The sequence below is a fragment of the Podarcis filfolensis genome (assembly GCF_964270895.1).
Source record: "Podarcis filfolensis genome assembly, chromosome: 8".
Taxonomy (NCBI): Eukaryota; Metazoa; Chordata; class Lepidosauria; order Squamata; family Lacertidae; genus Podarcis; species Podarcis filfolensis.
Window position 1 is genome coordinate 59386014 of NC_139611.1, and position 15499 is coordinate 59401512.

The 15499-nt window shown below is 45.8% G+C and overlaps 1 protein-coding gene across 3 annotated transcripts in view; it reads left to right on the top strand.

Moving 5' to 3' along the window:
* RIMS3 (regulating synaptic membrane exocytosis 3) overlaps positions 1-15499 on the top strand; it is a 62918-nt gene that overhangs the window by 34212 nt on the left and 13207 nt on the right. For all 3 annotated transcript variants that reach the window (XM_083625325.1, XM_083625327.1, XM_083625326.1), the window contains exons 3-4: positions 12646-12787; positions 14258-14370. In XM_083625325.1, coding sequence (XP_083481451.1) covers positions 12646-12787; positions 14258-14370 — 255 coding nt within the window. The remainder of the gene's footprint in view (positions 1-12645; positions 12788-14257; positions 14371-15499) is intronic.

Sequence of the window (15499 nt, forward strand, 5' to 3'; positions counted from 1 at the left end):
ATCAGGGTCAGCTGCTGCTATCTGGCACCATGCTTGCTAAGCTGCTGCCTTGTCCTCAGGAGTTAGGAAGGGTTAGCACATAATGGACAGCTCACGCTGGCTCAGCCACCTGCCCCTTTTCGTCCCATCTCTCGCCGGAACAGTGATCAAATTATAATCATTTAATAAGAGGAAATCCCATTCCCGTCTGTCCTCTTTCTCTTCTGCCCTCTCTCTTTTCCTTGTAACCTCTAACATCGGATGGAAGAAATCCCCTCCAGTCATTGTATATAAATCACACAAAAGGGTTCACAGTAGGATACCGAACAAGCCAAGTGGCTGAGCTACATCCCTAAGGTTTCACAGCATGCCTCCCCAAAGGTCTTTAGAGAAAGGCCCTGCCACACTCTCAAAGCCAAAGAAAGTTTCACTCTGTTTTGCATGCAATCAGTGTGTTTATTCCTCTGTTTGAGGGACAGGGAGTCTCTTTCATTGTAAGGGCCACACTTGCTTCTGGAAACCAGTGGTGGATGGGGCCAGAGGCATAAAGGAGAATAGCAATTACAGTGGTACCTCGGGTTACATATGCTTCAGGTTACATACGCTTCAGGTTACAGACTCCACTAACCCAGAAATAGTACCTCGGGTTAAGAACTTTGCTTCAGGATGAGAATAGAAATTGTGCACCAGTGGCGCAGCGGCAGCAGGAGGCCCCATTAGCTAAAGTGGTGCTTCAGGTTAAGAACAGTTTCAGGTTAAGAACGGACCTCTGGAACAAATTAAGTACTTAATCCGAGGTATCACTGTAATGTAAACTAGCAAGAGGCTAACTTCTACACACACACACCCGCACTCATCTCTGTCTTCCATCCTAGGACTGGATATTTGCGTGGAGGGACTGTGGGTTCCATTCAGCTCTAGCTAAAACAAATTACTGGGCTCAGAATTCATTATTTCTGATGTCTATCTGTCTTCTGCACCAGGCTCTGGTCTTTGGATCTCAGGGTTCTAGTGAAAAACAAGCCTGAAATCTTTCCTCTCATTTCATATAACAGTATCTATCAGCAGTTAAACACTTTAGAGCAGCCTTCCTCTACCTGGTGCTCTCTGGATGTTTTGTACAACAGCTCCCATCAGCTCCAGCTACTATGGCCTTTTTCACTCTGGCAAGAATCCTGGAAGTTGGGAGCTGCTCCTCTTCTTACCATTTGAGTTGAGGACCACCTGAATGGCTTACCGGTAATTAAAAGGGGGAAGGCGTGCCTCCTCCATCATCTGTACAGAGGAATAAAGGAGAAGGGGCTAGGAGTCTGGTGCCCTTGTCAGTTAATCAAAATCATGTGGTGGAGAGGGGCCTGCTTTCCTTGTCAAAGGTTGCCAGTTCAGTCCCAGGAAACCCAAAGAGCCATTGCTAATCAGTGTAATGCTAGCCTGGAAGGACCAATGATCTGAGTTGGTATATGGCAGCTTCCTATGTTCCCATGAGTGGCAAAGGTAACAAGTGATATACCTGTGCAAATTGAAACAGATACTAGAACTTGTTTTGGTTGGACCAAAGACTGAGGAGATATAACAAAGGCATCACAGAATGGGTGGGTTTTGAGGGGGATTTGAAGGAAGAGCCTGTGTGGTATTGTGCGTAAACTTGGATTGAAAAGCCTTGTGTTCAAATTCCTGCTCTTCAAATTGAAGCTCACTGAATGATCTTGGATCATTCAAGATCTTGGACTCTGTTTCTCAGCCTATTCTACCTTAAAGAGTTGTTGCTGCAAGAATAAAAAGGGGGCACTGAACTCCTCAGAGAAGGGGTGTTGTAAAAACACATGCAACATAATTGAGCAGGAGATCAAAGCAGAGGGGAGTATGTCTCAGTAGAGATGCATATTTTGCAAATAAACAACAAGGCTTTCATGCATTCAGCAACTGCATGCAAGTCATTTTTGTTATGCAATTGCATTTTGAAACTTTAGGCTTTGAATACCTACAAGGCATGGGACAATGGGCAGTATCTTCTGTGACCTGCCCTTCTGCATTTGGCATCATGAATTTTCAAAAGAGACCATCAAGTGGAACTGCTGAAGGGGTGTGGAAAATGCTCTTTCAGAAGAAAAGGGGCTTGTCAAGTATTACAGCTTCAGGAAATTTTTATTTGCCTAAAATAGATATTTGGGGGAAAGCCTGAAAAATAATAATATGAAGAGCCCATTATAATCTTGGCAGTTTTTCAAAGTCATCCCTTTGCATTATTATAGTTCTGGTATTTGCTGGCATTTCATGGTTCAGCTGTGATTTGAAAAGAAGGAGTTTATTTGGAGCTTTTTAAGACTTGCACATCTGAGATGTATCCAAAGGGTTGTAATTATCCGCAGAAAGGCTAAGAAAAGAAAGAGCAAAAATAAATAAGTTAAAATGGTGAAGAACATAGCTCAGTAATGTGGAACCCCAAAGCAACATTCTCAAATTCTACTGAACATGAAGAAATACTGCCAGTTTAGCTGGAGAAAAGGTGATGCATAGGAATTTTAGATATGAACAAAAAAATTCAGTGCTCATTGCCCACATGGAACAAGGAGCAGAGACACCAACCCAGGTTCACCTTTGGTGGAGTGAATCAAACTTTCCCAAACTGGTGCCATCCAGCTGTTTTAGCCTCTAGCCATGCTGGTTGAGGCTGATGGGAAATGGGGTCCAGGACAGCTGGAGGGGACTGAGCTGGGAAATGGCCTCTTTTCCACAAATGATTATTGTTCAGCAGGGGAAATTATTTATCAAACCATTTATATCAGGCATGGCCCTCCAGATGTTTTTTGCCTACAACTTCCATCATTCCTGACCATTGGTTATGCTGGCTGGGACTGTTGGGAGTTGGAGTCCACATGTTGCCCATGTCTGGTTTATACATTGTCTTTTAGCCTCAAAAGAACCTCCCAGGCCAGTTTACAGCTTTAAAATCACAGTGGAATTAAACCAGAGCACATTAAACATGCCAATAAAAAGCAAATCTAAAAAAAAGAAGTATGTGTTAAAATAAGTCAGAAGCTTGGTGGAAAAAAGCTCATCTTTCCACCTAAAAATCATTTTTTTAAAGTGCCATTCTAATGTCCCTTGCATGTGTGTGGGGAAGGGGTGGCAGTTCTACAGAGAATGTGGAACCACTAAAACTTGCTTCATGAACAACCAAATATCTCTTGGTGGTAAAACACAGAACACAGCCTCCAAAGGTTTATGCAGAATGAGGTGGTCCTTCAAATACCTGGTCCCTAGGTAAAGGTAAAGGGACCCCTGACCATTAGGTCCAGTAGTGACCGACTCTGGGGTTGTGGCGCTCATCTCGCTTTATCGGCTGAGGGAGCTGGTGTACAGCTTCCGTGTCATGTAGCCAGCATGACTAAGCCACTTCTGGCAAACCAGAGCAGCGCACGGAAACGCCTCGTTTACCTTCCCGCTGGAGCGGTACCTATTTATCTACTTGCGCTTTGATGTGCTTTCGAACTGCTAGGTTGGCAGGAGCAGGGACTGAGCAACGGGAGCTCACCCCGCCGCGGGGATTCGAACCACTGACCTTCTGATCGGCAAGTCCTAGGCTCTGTGGTTTAACCCACAGTGCCACCCGCGTCCCTAGACATTCCATTTTTCAAAGGAAAAAAACACCTGCCGACTTTGATTTTTGAGAAGCATGATCTCACAATAGGTGGGGATCTCTTTCCAGATTTTGGAATGCAATACTCATCAAGGGTTGAGCACTATCACCTTCTAGCTCTTGGAAGCGGGGACAGAGAAACAATTTGAATGTGGCAGAGATGATCACAGTGATAGAGAGATTGGGGGAGATGGGAGATGAGAGAGCCCTGAGAGTTTTTGTCTAGAGTTGGCTGATGATGAAGCAGCTGTGGGTATTGTGGCCTTCCCTGGAAATCTGGCAGATTTTCTGCCTTCTGGAGAGTATCTGTTTCCAATAAGCTCAGCTTGAATATTTGTAATTAAAACATATGTTATAAAAATGTCAATAGATCACTGTCCTAATCCATAGGCAAGTGAACTCTGCAGTGATGCCCCTGAACTTCTTGCTGTTCAGGGAAATAAGGAACCAAGTGGCAATATATAAAGATGCCCAAACATCTCTTCTTATAGAATGAGTACAGAATTCTGGCCCATTAGGCGTTCTCCTGAATCCAATGGCTTTGCCAATATCCTAGCAGCCACCTAGAAAAGGTCAGAAGCTTAGAGCTGAGCTGATGTCCCTTGGTGCTCAGTATTGTATTATTACATCTTATGTCCCCTGCTCTAGATGTGCTGCACAGCCTCTGGGGCAAAGAAGTGAGACATAATTCAGTTTCTGTTGTGCTTGCAACCCTCCCATACTCTGAAGCTGCTGAATTAGCATGGGCCGAGGGTGCTGGGTGTTTGTATGGCATAGGTGCCCACCTACAGGGAACTGGACCAGACAGGAAAGCAGCAGTTTTGAGTTTCTACCCTCTTGAGTGTTGAGCAGAAAACTAGAAGCATCTGTGCCTTCCTTTCCCCCTCCCCTGTCAATCTCATCCAATGGGGAGAGGGGTTACAAATCAGTAACACTTTGCCTTGCTGTCCATGGTGCTGAACTTTTATAAGTAGGGAATGCATGTCTTCTGAGATATAGAGTGGTAATCAACCAAGTTCTATTCTGAGTAGACCCGCTGAAATTAATGGGTCTAAGTTAGGCATCTTCAGTTCAATGAGTCTACTCGGAGTAAGCCTAGCAACAAATACAAACTATAGTGCAAGTGTGGGGAACCTTTGACTCTCCAGATGTTACTGAACTACAGCTCCCATTAGCCCCAGAAAGCATGGTCAATGGTCAGGGATGTTGGGACTTGTCATTCAGGAGCATCCAGAGGGCCAAAAGTTCCCCACACTTGCTGCAATGTCCTGGATTTAGCCCAGAAACTCGAATTGCTCCTGCTCTGTTCGCATACAAGTCATTTTCAGGAAAGTTCATTTCTGACTCTATTTATTCTCCCACCCTGCAAATCTTGAATCCAGGCAAACTGTGGCATGAAGGAAGGGAAAAAAAGAAGCACAGAGGTTCAGCTGTAAATTAGTGTCAATGCAAATGGGGTTAATTAATCCTTGCCATGGATTTGCCCACACTGTGTTCTGATCATGAAGCAAAATAGAATGGGGGTGGCAGGACTTTTATCCTCCATGACTCATTAGGAAATAGCTCTCTTATGCCAAGTCAGACCATTGATCCACCTAGCCTGGTACGGTCTACCCTCTGGACTTTGGGCTATAACTCCTATCATCCCTAGCCATTGTCCATGCTAGTTGGGACTGATGAGAGCTGTGGTCCAAGACACCTAGAGGGCACCAGATTTGGGCAGGTTGCTTCATTCTAATTGGCAACTCAATCTAGCTGCAGTTCCCTCTCAGGACCAGCAGCACTGGTGGACCAGGTGCTCCTAGTTTGAGCCTTACAGTGTTTGCCCCCTCCCCCGTGGCTTAATCACTGGCTTCAGCAGGATCCTAACTTAGGTTTGAGGGAGCCTGAGAGCATCATACTAGGAAGGGAATCCTGTCCAGGCACTGATTGTGTCATTTGGCTTCCTCAGAACACTCACTGGAGATTTCTTGGCATTTGGGGTGTTTAAGCCTCCCTCCTGCATGTCATGGTCTGGATTTTGTGGGTGCATCTGTGGGGTTGATTTCTCGATCGACAGTAGGAATAGGATACCTGTATACTCTTGGGCTCCAGCTCCTACCATCCCCATGGCCAATAGTTGGGAATGATGGGAGTTGTAGTTCAGCAACATTTGCAGGTTTGCAGATATCCCATCCCTGATCTAGGGAGACTTGGCATGCCAACATTCCTGGGGATGGTTCGGCTCCCCACTGCTGGCATTCCTTCCGCTGGTGAGCAACTCCGGGAGGGAGGGAGGTGCAGTCATGAGCAGCTGGTAGTCAGGCCATGCTCTGTGGGGATGAATCACAGTCAACAGGACCAGAGGAACTGCCATGTCAGATCAGGCCACTGGCCCGTCTCATTTCCCTTCCCATGACAGGCTTACGCTTCAGAAGAAACAAAGCAGCCGGCCTCCACGTTCTGTTCCTTCCTCCCACAATGCTGTTTGCCGTGGTACTGGATGTGTGTGGGTGGTGGACTCCAGCAGATTCTCTCCTGACCTTTAAATCAGTTGACTTATGTCCTGCAATGGTCTAGTTTAAATTCTCCCAGAAATGCCTCCTGAGTGACTGTAAACCAAATTGTCTGGTAACCGTGAATGAAAATGGGAGTGAGGGGGCTCTCCAGTCTAGCGCAAAGGTTCACAGATGCTTGTTATTAACACAATAAGTTATTCTGTTGTACAAAAGGAATCCTCTCTAGGTTTCTAAATAGTTAAGTATTTGATGGAGAACAACAGGCTTTTCATAATGGGCATTTTGTACTGCCCCTTGACTAAAGAGCCACATTAGAAAGTATCCTAGAATTAAAGAATCATAGAATTGCAAAGTTGGAAGGGATCCTGAGGGTCATCTAGCCCAAATCTCTGTTGTGCAGAAATCTCGACTAAAGCATCCAAGACAGATGGCCATCCAACCTTTGCTTAAAACCTCCAAGGAAGGAGAGTTCACCACCATCTTAGGGAATCCGTTCCACTGTCAAACAGTTCTTACCACCAGAAAGTTCTTCCTGATGTTTAATCATACCCAACTCCCTCTACCATTCCTCATAAGGTTTAGTTTCCAGATCCTTGATCATCTTAGTCACCCTTCTCTCCACACATTCCAGACTGTCAACATCCTTCTTAAATCGTGGCAGCCAGAATTGGACACAGGACTCCAGGTGTGGTCCGACCAAGGCAGAATAAAGCGGTATTATCTGAACAGGATACTTCTCTTGATGCAGCCAAGAATAGCAATAGCTTTTTTGCTGCTGCATCACACATTTTGAGTGATGCAAGATAGCTAGGGGAACTAAGGTCAGCTTTGATCAGCAGAAGCTAACACTTTCCTTCCCCAACCTGGAACCCTCCAGATGTTTTGGGCTACAATTTCCATCCACCTAAGCCAGCACAGTCAGTGGTCATGGATTATTGGAGTAATTGTCCAAACATCTGTAGGTTGGGGGTGGCTGGTTGCCATATAAGAACAGATCTGTGTAAAATCTGCATATGCAAATTGTTTATATAGTTGAAAATTTAGGACCAATATAATTTAAATGAAAATCCAGTGCACTGTCCCATAGTGGGGAAGGCTTGTGACCTGGGGGCATGGTGTGCTTGCTGGCAATGCACTAACAGTTGATGCACAGTTTCAAGGTTCCTTCTCTCCTGTCTCTGGTTCTTTATCTTGAAACAGGACACTTTCAAATAGAGGACTGTCCTCTTTAGTGCAAGACATATGGTCACCCTAAGCCCATTGCTGGTTCTGCTTTGTCCTTTCTTCCAGGCCTGCTCCTCCCATAAGGGCCTGGCGGTATGATTTATGCCAGACTCTCCCTGGAGAACAGCCTGCTGAAGGATGCTGGCACAGACAGATTAGTATTAGTGAGCAAAAGAGAGAGCATAAGCCTGCTCTGGGAGGAAGGAAGGTACTGGGGAGGGGGTTAACAAGGAGAGGAAGGGTTGTCATGGCAACTCTGTGAATGATTGCGTGAAGTGCTGATTAGGACAGAAATTAGGGGGCCAAAAGGAGCCTGGATAGTCTTGCTCAGTGGTGCACACAACTTCTTTTGCTTCTGTTCTGAAAATTATCCTTATCTACACCAGCCTCCTTCATTCCCTCTCTAGGGGCGCCGCGTTTAAAGCAGGCTGTGCTCCTGCATCTGTAAGAGAAATTTAGCAGCTTTGTTTTGCTGTCCAACTGCCCACACCTCAGTCTGTTGTGGCAGCATGGCCATGAGTCAACACCAGCTGGCTTCTGAATCACATCTGCCTTGGTGTGAGGCAGTCATGTGGATGGCCCCTACATCAGACAACACAGCACCCAAGCCTTAAAGCCTAAGGTTACCCAGATGCAAACTGGAAAGCCCTGTTTGCCTTTTATTTGTTGGTCGGCTTGTTTTAGTAATTACATTTGCATCCCGCCCTTCCTTCTATGGGAGCCCAGGGTGGCAAACACGACAGTGGTGAAATAAAAACAATTTTAAAAATGTAAAACAGTCACATACCCTCATGTCTAACAATTTTGAGGTTGCCAGAAATAGTCTTTCAGCTAAAAGATGTCTGGGAAAGCAGAAACATATTAAAATTCCAACTGAAAGCCAATAATGAGGGAAAGAGACACCTTACCAAAGAGCATTCTACAAAGGAGCTGCTACCAAAAAGGCCCTGTAATGGGTCAGTGCCAACTGGGCAGCACCCGGTGGCAGCACCTCCAGCAGGGCCTCCTGTGTTGCTTGCAGGGCCTGAGATGGTTGGTACTGAGGGGAGGCACTCTTTTAGGTACTTAGGTCTCAAGTCATTTAGGGCTTTGCATGTCAGGCCTGAAACCTTGAATTGGGCCCTTATAAAGCAGGAGCTGTGTGCTCTTCCACTCCTGCCTCTTCTCCACACCACCCTTCCCTCTACTTTCCATCCCTTCCTGCAGCAGGTCAAAGGCTGCTCCAGATGGAAGTAGAGAAGGACAGAAGAACTAAGGGGAGAGATGGGCATAAGACTCCAAACAGGTTCTTTTGTCTCTAGGATTGCCACCTGACCAGGGAAAAACCAGCCTGCTCTGTTCCTCTGCTTTTAATTGATGCTTGATAAACAGTTCAAACCGCTGCCAAAGGTACAATTTTGGTGGCTAGTTCAGAAGTTGGAAAACTAGTGCCTTGCATTGTTGGAATTTGACATTAAGTTGGATTTAGCATCTAGGCCCCGGAGAACAAACCTTTATCAGTCCAAGGTTCCCTCATTTGCAACCTCCAAGGGGCCATGTGCAGGTGGTGGACAGGGCCAGAGGAAGAAATGGTCAAAGAAACAGTGAGGAGTATACAAAGAGTTATATTCCAGCCAAACAAAAGTCACCAAGGTCTACAAACACTAGGGCTGCCATATCTTGAAGAGCAAAAAAGAGGACAGCCCAAGCCGCTGCCAGCCCGAGTGGGGAAAAAAGGTGTGGGGGCTGCCAGACCACTTGCCTCTTTCCCTGACTTGGGCTGGCAGTGGCCGCAGCATGCAGAGCAGCCTGAGCACAAGCCGCCCAAGCCCAATCCCTCCTCCAAAACCCAGACATTTCATTTAAAATGTAAACATCCACCTGGATAGGCATATTGGCCCCCCAAAAGAAGACATGTCCGGGTTTTTCCAGATGTATGGCAACCCTAACAAACACATCATTCAGGCAAATGAGAAGCACCAGCATTATCATCATCACCATCGTGTTCAAGGACATTCTAGCCAGCCAAAAACATTCAAGGAAGGCATGAAGCAGGGCCAGTGAAGTGTGTGGCCTGGGGAGGGAAATGAGGGTTAGTTAGGGAGGATTAGAGGGTTGCATTTGGCCCCCAGGCTTCAGATTCCCCACTCCTGATCTAGACCAAATTGCTATCTCTGCTAAGGTAGGGTTGAATAGAATTTTAGTCAAAAACATATGGAAGACCCCAGGGTGGAGAAGGTTAGATGCCGCCTTGCCACCAAGGATCTAGAGGAGGGAGACGTATTTTCAATAAGATGGGCTCACCTTCCTCTTTGTTTGGCTCCAAGACACACAGAAGTGCCTGAGTTTAGAGCTGGAAGGGTTTAAAAATAGCTCTTTTATTTTGGATTCTCCAGAGGCCTGGCAGGAGGCTTGTCCGCGTGAGGCTTCATTGCGCAATCTGTGACAGCCTCAACGAGTTGCTCTTGAGCCCCCAAATATTGTGAGTGGTGCTGGTAGCTCAGTGAGGAGGAGGCTGCTAATGAGTGGAAAGAAGTACAATCTCTCGCACAGAAGCAAGCCTTTTCGATAGGGCTGGGCAAGTTTTCTTAGGCTCAGTTCTGAATTGACGCACATAAAATGAGCTGATTTGGGATTTCTTTGGACCGATCTTGAATAGCTTGGGTCTATTCTGGAGACTAGGACATGGGTGGTGCTGTGGGTTAAACCACTGAGCTTAGGGCTTGCCAATCAGAAGGTCGGTGGTTCGAATCCCCGTGACGGGGTGAGCTCCCGTTGCTCGGTCCCTGCTCCTGCCAACCTAGCAGTTCGAAAGCACGTCAAAGTGCAAGTAGATAAATAGGTACCGCTCCGGCGGGAAGGTAAATGGCGTTTCCATGCGTTGCTCTGTTTGCCAGAAGTGGCTTAGTCATGCTGGCCACATGCATGACCCAGAAGCTGTTCGACGGCTCCCTTGGCTAATAAAGCGAGATGAGCGTGGCAACCCCAGAGTCATCTGCAACTGGACCTAATGGTCAGGGGTCCCTTTACCCATTATTCTGGAGACTCCCAAGTTTTGTCACACTCCTGATGATATCATTGCAGACATGACCGGCTCTGGAGACCTTTTCTCCTCCACCATCCACATCCATGGCTATATATGGGTGGCACAGCACATGCTTTGCTCACAGAAAGTCCTGGGTTCAATCCCCAGCATCCCTAGGGTGGGCTGAGAAAAATGCTTTCTGAAACCCCAGAGAGCCACTGACACTCAGCATAGACAACACCAAGGAAGATGGAGTAAAGTTCTGGCTTAGTATAAGGCTTTAGGTTCCTTTGCAAGCCCTCTCTTTCCATTGTCCCTGTTTCTCAGAAATAATAAGGGGTGCTGCTCTGGCAGTGGCACCACTGTGGGTACAATGGGCTCCTGGATCCTGCGTAGCCTTTGGTAGCCTTATCCTCCATGAATTGGTTTAATACTTTTGTGCAATCGTAATACAAGTTGTTGGCCATCACTGCACCCTGTGGGAGAGAACTGCACAGTTTAACTATGTGCTGTAAGAAGAAGATATACCTCTTTGCCTGTCCTGAATCTTCCAATGCTCAGCTTTCTTGCATGGCCCCAGCTGATTTCTAGCATAATGAGACTGTGCACGTGCAGGATCTTGTTTTTCATTCTGAGCCAGCAAAGAATTTGGAGGACAAATGCAGCTCACTTCATCATACATCCAAGCATTTTGAGCTTGCTCCAGAGGGCAATGTTAAGTATTTCATCACTGAAAGATCAACTGAGCACATTAAAGGCCTTTTGAACATTTTTTTTAAATAAAAAAATATTGGTTGTGAATAATTTATCAAAGGGCCAGGGACTGGCAATGCAGGGATCAGAAATCTGTTGTAGGGAGTGCGCAGTGTGAATCTGCTTTGCTCTCATCTGCTTTCAAGTATTCACAAGTGATGCCACCCTTGATTCCCCCCTTCCAGAGCCTGGGGGTCTGCAAGTCAGGGACTGTTTCTAAGTGGTTAATCTTGTCCACTCTACTGTCCCTATCTGAGGGAAAGGTCAGTTGTAAAGGGCAGGTAAACAGCATAGCTGAAGCACAAAGCGGAGTCTTGCTTTGTTGAGCCATCAGGAGGGGAAATTCACTCTTTTGTAACTCTCTGAGAATTACAGCTTGGCCACAGGGGATGGGGGTGGGGAACACACTAATGGAGACAGATTTGCTCCGCCAGGTTAATTGCTGTGGATTCTGAGGTTGGCTAGCCGTCGGATTTCGGTTATGGTTGTGCAGTAGAATAATCAACTTTTTTGGTTTAACTTAGGACATAGTGCCACATTTTGGAAATTCTCCCCAGACATCAATTCTGCCTTTGAAATCCCAGTGATGTCCAGATATATGGCAGCCCTGTTTTAACTATAGCCCAGCCTTGTACATTTAGCAGTAGATGAATTGGAGGTGTTTCTATCCCCGTTCTGAAAAGCATCACATGCTAACACCTAAAGCACAAGCACAGAGCAGGTGCTCCCCTCTCCCCACTATGGTGGTGCGGAACATGAACTGTGAACCAGGAAATCCCTGAGTGAATATTAACCTCAGCAATGAATTCACTTGCTAGCCTTAGGCATGATATTGTCCCACACTTGTGTAACTAGCCTCTCACCCACCAAGATGAAGGCAGCCCACTGGGGGATCAACATTTTTGCTCCCTCCTTGGGACACCACAGACCATGGAGTTGTGAGCAAGTTGTGCTGGTGGGCTGTGTACAACTCGGTGGTCACCGATTCTGCAAACCTGCCCCATTTTCTCAGTCTTAGTTTACCATGCTTCAGTCTGCAATGTGGGATGGGGGATACGATCATGCTAAAATATAAACAGATTGTCAAAATCTGTTTATAAACTGACATGTAATGGAAAAGGAAATGTCTAACTTAGTGTGTTAGACATTCCGTTACAGTATGCAAAACTATACTATAACACATATTCATTTTATACCAGTTTAGGGGTTTTCCCCAGATAATTCTGGGAGTTATCATTTGATGAGAATTCTTTGTTGTTTAGCTCTCCCCCCGCCAGACTTTCCATGTCGGGGGGCAGGTGTTAATAAGCATTAACTAAGTTTAAGTCTGTATTGGATGTTAATGAAATTGTAATTTTCAAATGGAAAGGCGGGGTATAAATGTTTAATTAATAAATAACATTGTGGCATAGATGCATCCAAAGAGCAATCCTCAATAATTTGATGGACCTGAAGGTGCCTTGAAACCAATAATAACCCAACCATGGGCACTTTTTAAGTCTCTGAAATCTACCCCCCCCCCAAGTATAATGATTTCTTTCTTTCAGATGGTGGGCCAAAAAAGCTTCGTAGTAACATCCGCAGGAGTACGGAGACTGGCATTGCTGTGGAGATGAGGAACAGGGTCACCCGGCAAGGCAGTCGGGAGTCAACTGATGGAAGCACCAATAGTAACAGCTCCGATGGCACGTAAGGCCCAGTGGCAGTGAAGGCCACTTTTCTATATAGGGCAGGTGTCCCACATCTTTTGTAAATGGCTTTCAGGTTTTACAATCAAGCAGTATATAAATTTTATGAAATCAAATAAACATAAATAAGCATAAGCACAGGAGAGACAGATTACACAGTCGTTCCCCAGTGGCTTGGTTTTTTCTTTTAGTGATCTGCTGTTGGTGGCTCATAAATGGGACAAAGGCACAAGAGGAACAGAAAGCATGATGCCTTTGTGCTTCCTGTTCCCCCACTCCTCTGCATTATCAAAAACACATTCCTCAACAGAGGCTTCTGCAAGAAAAGTGAATGAAAAATGAGATAGTTGGCCTGTCTTTTCCTGCTTTGCTTCACCATCATGTCTGAAACCAGCCTGTGCCTGTGAATACTTTCTTTATCCTGAGCTAACCATTTTGTATGACTGGCTTTTCAGACTGATGAAGCGTGTAGCGAAACTTGTAATATATCCGGAGAACAGGTCTCCTTTTGCTGACTTGCGTTATTCTCACCAGGGTGGTGGCTTTGATTGGCCTTCCCGTGATTGATCCATGCATATGGCTTTGTGTTTCAAACTCAAGACCCATTGAAGAACATCTAATCCAGTTGAATCTTTGAAAAACAGCTTTGAAAAACTTTTTCATATTCTCCAGTGTGCTACCCTTGCCGTTGTGATGGCACGGGGTCACCGTTCTGTGATTGGACTTGCGCTATTTGTTGAACGGTTCATTTATCTAGTTTGTATAATATTTACTGCACATGTAACTTGTTAAGATAGAGTTGTGGCATGAGGAAGAAATGAATGAAGGGGCAAATGAGGAAGTGACTCACATGCCTTACCCTTCCAGGCTTTATCTGAAGGTAGGGAGTGCATTTCTTCTGAGGGAGATATGAACATACTCTGTCCTCACACAGGAGACCCCTTTATTCCTCATGGAAAAGATGTGAATTTTCCAGACCTAGTGTTAAAGGTTGACACTGCTGAGGGCCCAAACCCACTGACAAGAGCCCTCTTAGCCAGCTCCTCCTCTTTCCCATCACAACCTGCTTGTTCGCCCAACTCTCTGGCAGGATGAGCAGGTAAAGAATCATGGTGGGGAGATGGAAGCAGACTTGCTGCCACGGCCTGCTTGGCTCTGTCTGTCAACCAGTCAGGTGGTAGCACTGATGAGGCAGGGGAGCAGTAGCTGCTGGCAACAGAGGTAGTGAGGGGAGTAAGTCTGCTGAGGGAGGGGGTCCCATTGATGGCATCTTGCCCAAGGGCCTGCCAAAACTTGGGGCTGGCACTGCGTCTTTTCCATTAGACAAAGGGATTCAGGGATAACAGTGAATCTTGTTTCTGCATCTTCTCACTCTTCACCTCTAAAATGTCCAGTTTAGCACCTGCTCACTGTATTTCCACACTGCCATTTCTCTCCCCTCACTCCCTAACTCTCTTGTCCTTTCCTTCAGGTTTATTTTCCCCACAACCAGGCTGGGAGCTGAAAGCCAGTTCAGTGACTTCCTAGATGGGCTGGGGCCAGCACAAATCGTAGGACGGCAGACACTTGCTACTCCACCAATGGGTGAGCAAACCAGTTCTAGGCACTCAGTGCTACAAGGTCACCTGAACACCCACCTAATTTGGATTTTGTGCAGTTAACATGCTATCAAAGTCATTTTTCACTGAGCAGGCATGGCACAGGGGCGGATTCCTGCTGAGCTCTTCTCAGACTGACCAGAATGGTGCTGTTCCTCTGGCCCATTGTTGAGTTTTGATGTGTGAATCACAGGTTCAAATCCTCACAGAGCTATGAAGCTCTCCAGATAGCTTAAACAGGGGTGGCAAATGCTTGGCCTGTCTGATGTTGCTGGTCTCCAGCTCCCACCAGCAACATGGCTGACGGGGATGATAGGAGTTGTAGTCCAGCAACAACTGGAGGGTCACAAGTCCCCACCTCTGCTTTAAGTGGTTCTTATTAGAAACAATCAAAGAAGGCCAGGAAAGTGTGCCAAAAAAGAGCCACAAATCCCCTTTTCGTTGTTGTTAAGAAGGGATCTGTGGTCACCTTGTGTTGATAACGTTGCTATTATGAGGTATAACAAAATGCTCTATAAATACACCTGTTGTTTTGCAATAGAGGTGTGAACCTTGAATCTTTTCACTCCAGTACTTAATTTTGAAAATGAAGGTTTTCTGGGAGATTCAACCATCCCTGCTTGAAAGCCTGCCTTTTAAAATTCCTCTCATCTTTTTATATGAGACTAGGATGTGGTTGTTAAGCAGTGAGGAAAAGTCTATCTGCACATGTTCAGAGGTACTTCTACATCTTTTTTTCTCGTGTTCCAAGCCTGAGCTCTGGCTCAGAACAAGGACCCCTTCCCCCAATCCTGTTCTGTTCAAGATCCTGTTCTCAATTCCTATCAGCTCCATGTGCCACTGTTACAAAAATTCCTTTGAGCGTACTGTTCAAGATAAAGCAACTGTGAAACTGCACTGTTGGCACAACAGTAGTTTTCTTAAAAGGAGAGCTCCTTTTGTTTTTCTGTTTCTTGTGCTGCTTTTATCTTTTTTATTTTCCTTCTGCGCTGCTTTATTTTATTTTATTTCAATTTGCCTTTTCAGCCTGAAAACCGTGCCCTCTAGTGGTAACATCTGAGATAACAGATGGCTCATTCTTCTCTTCTACAAATAATGATGCATATCATAAAGGA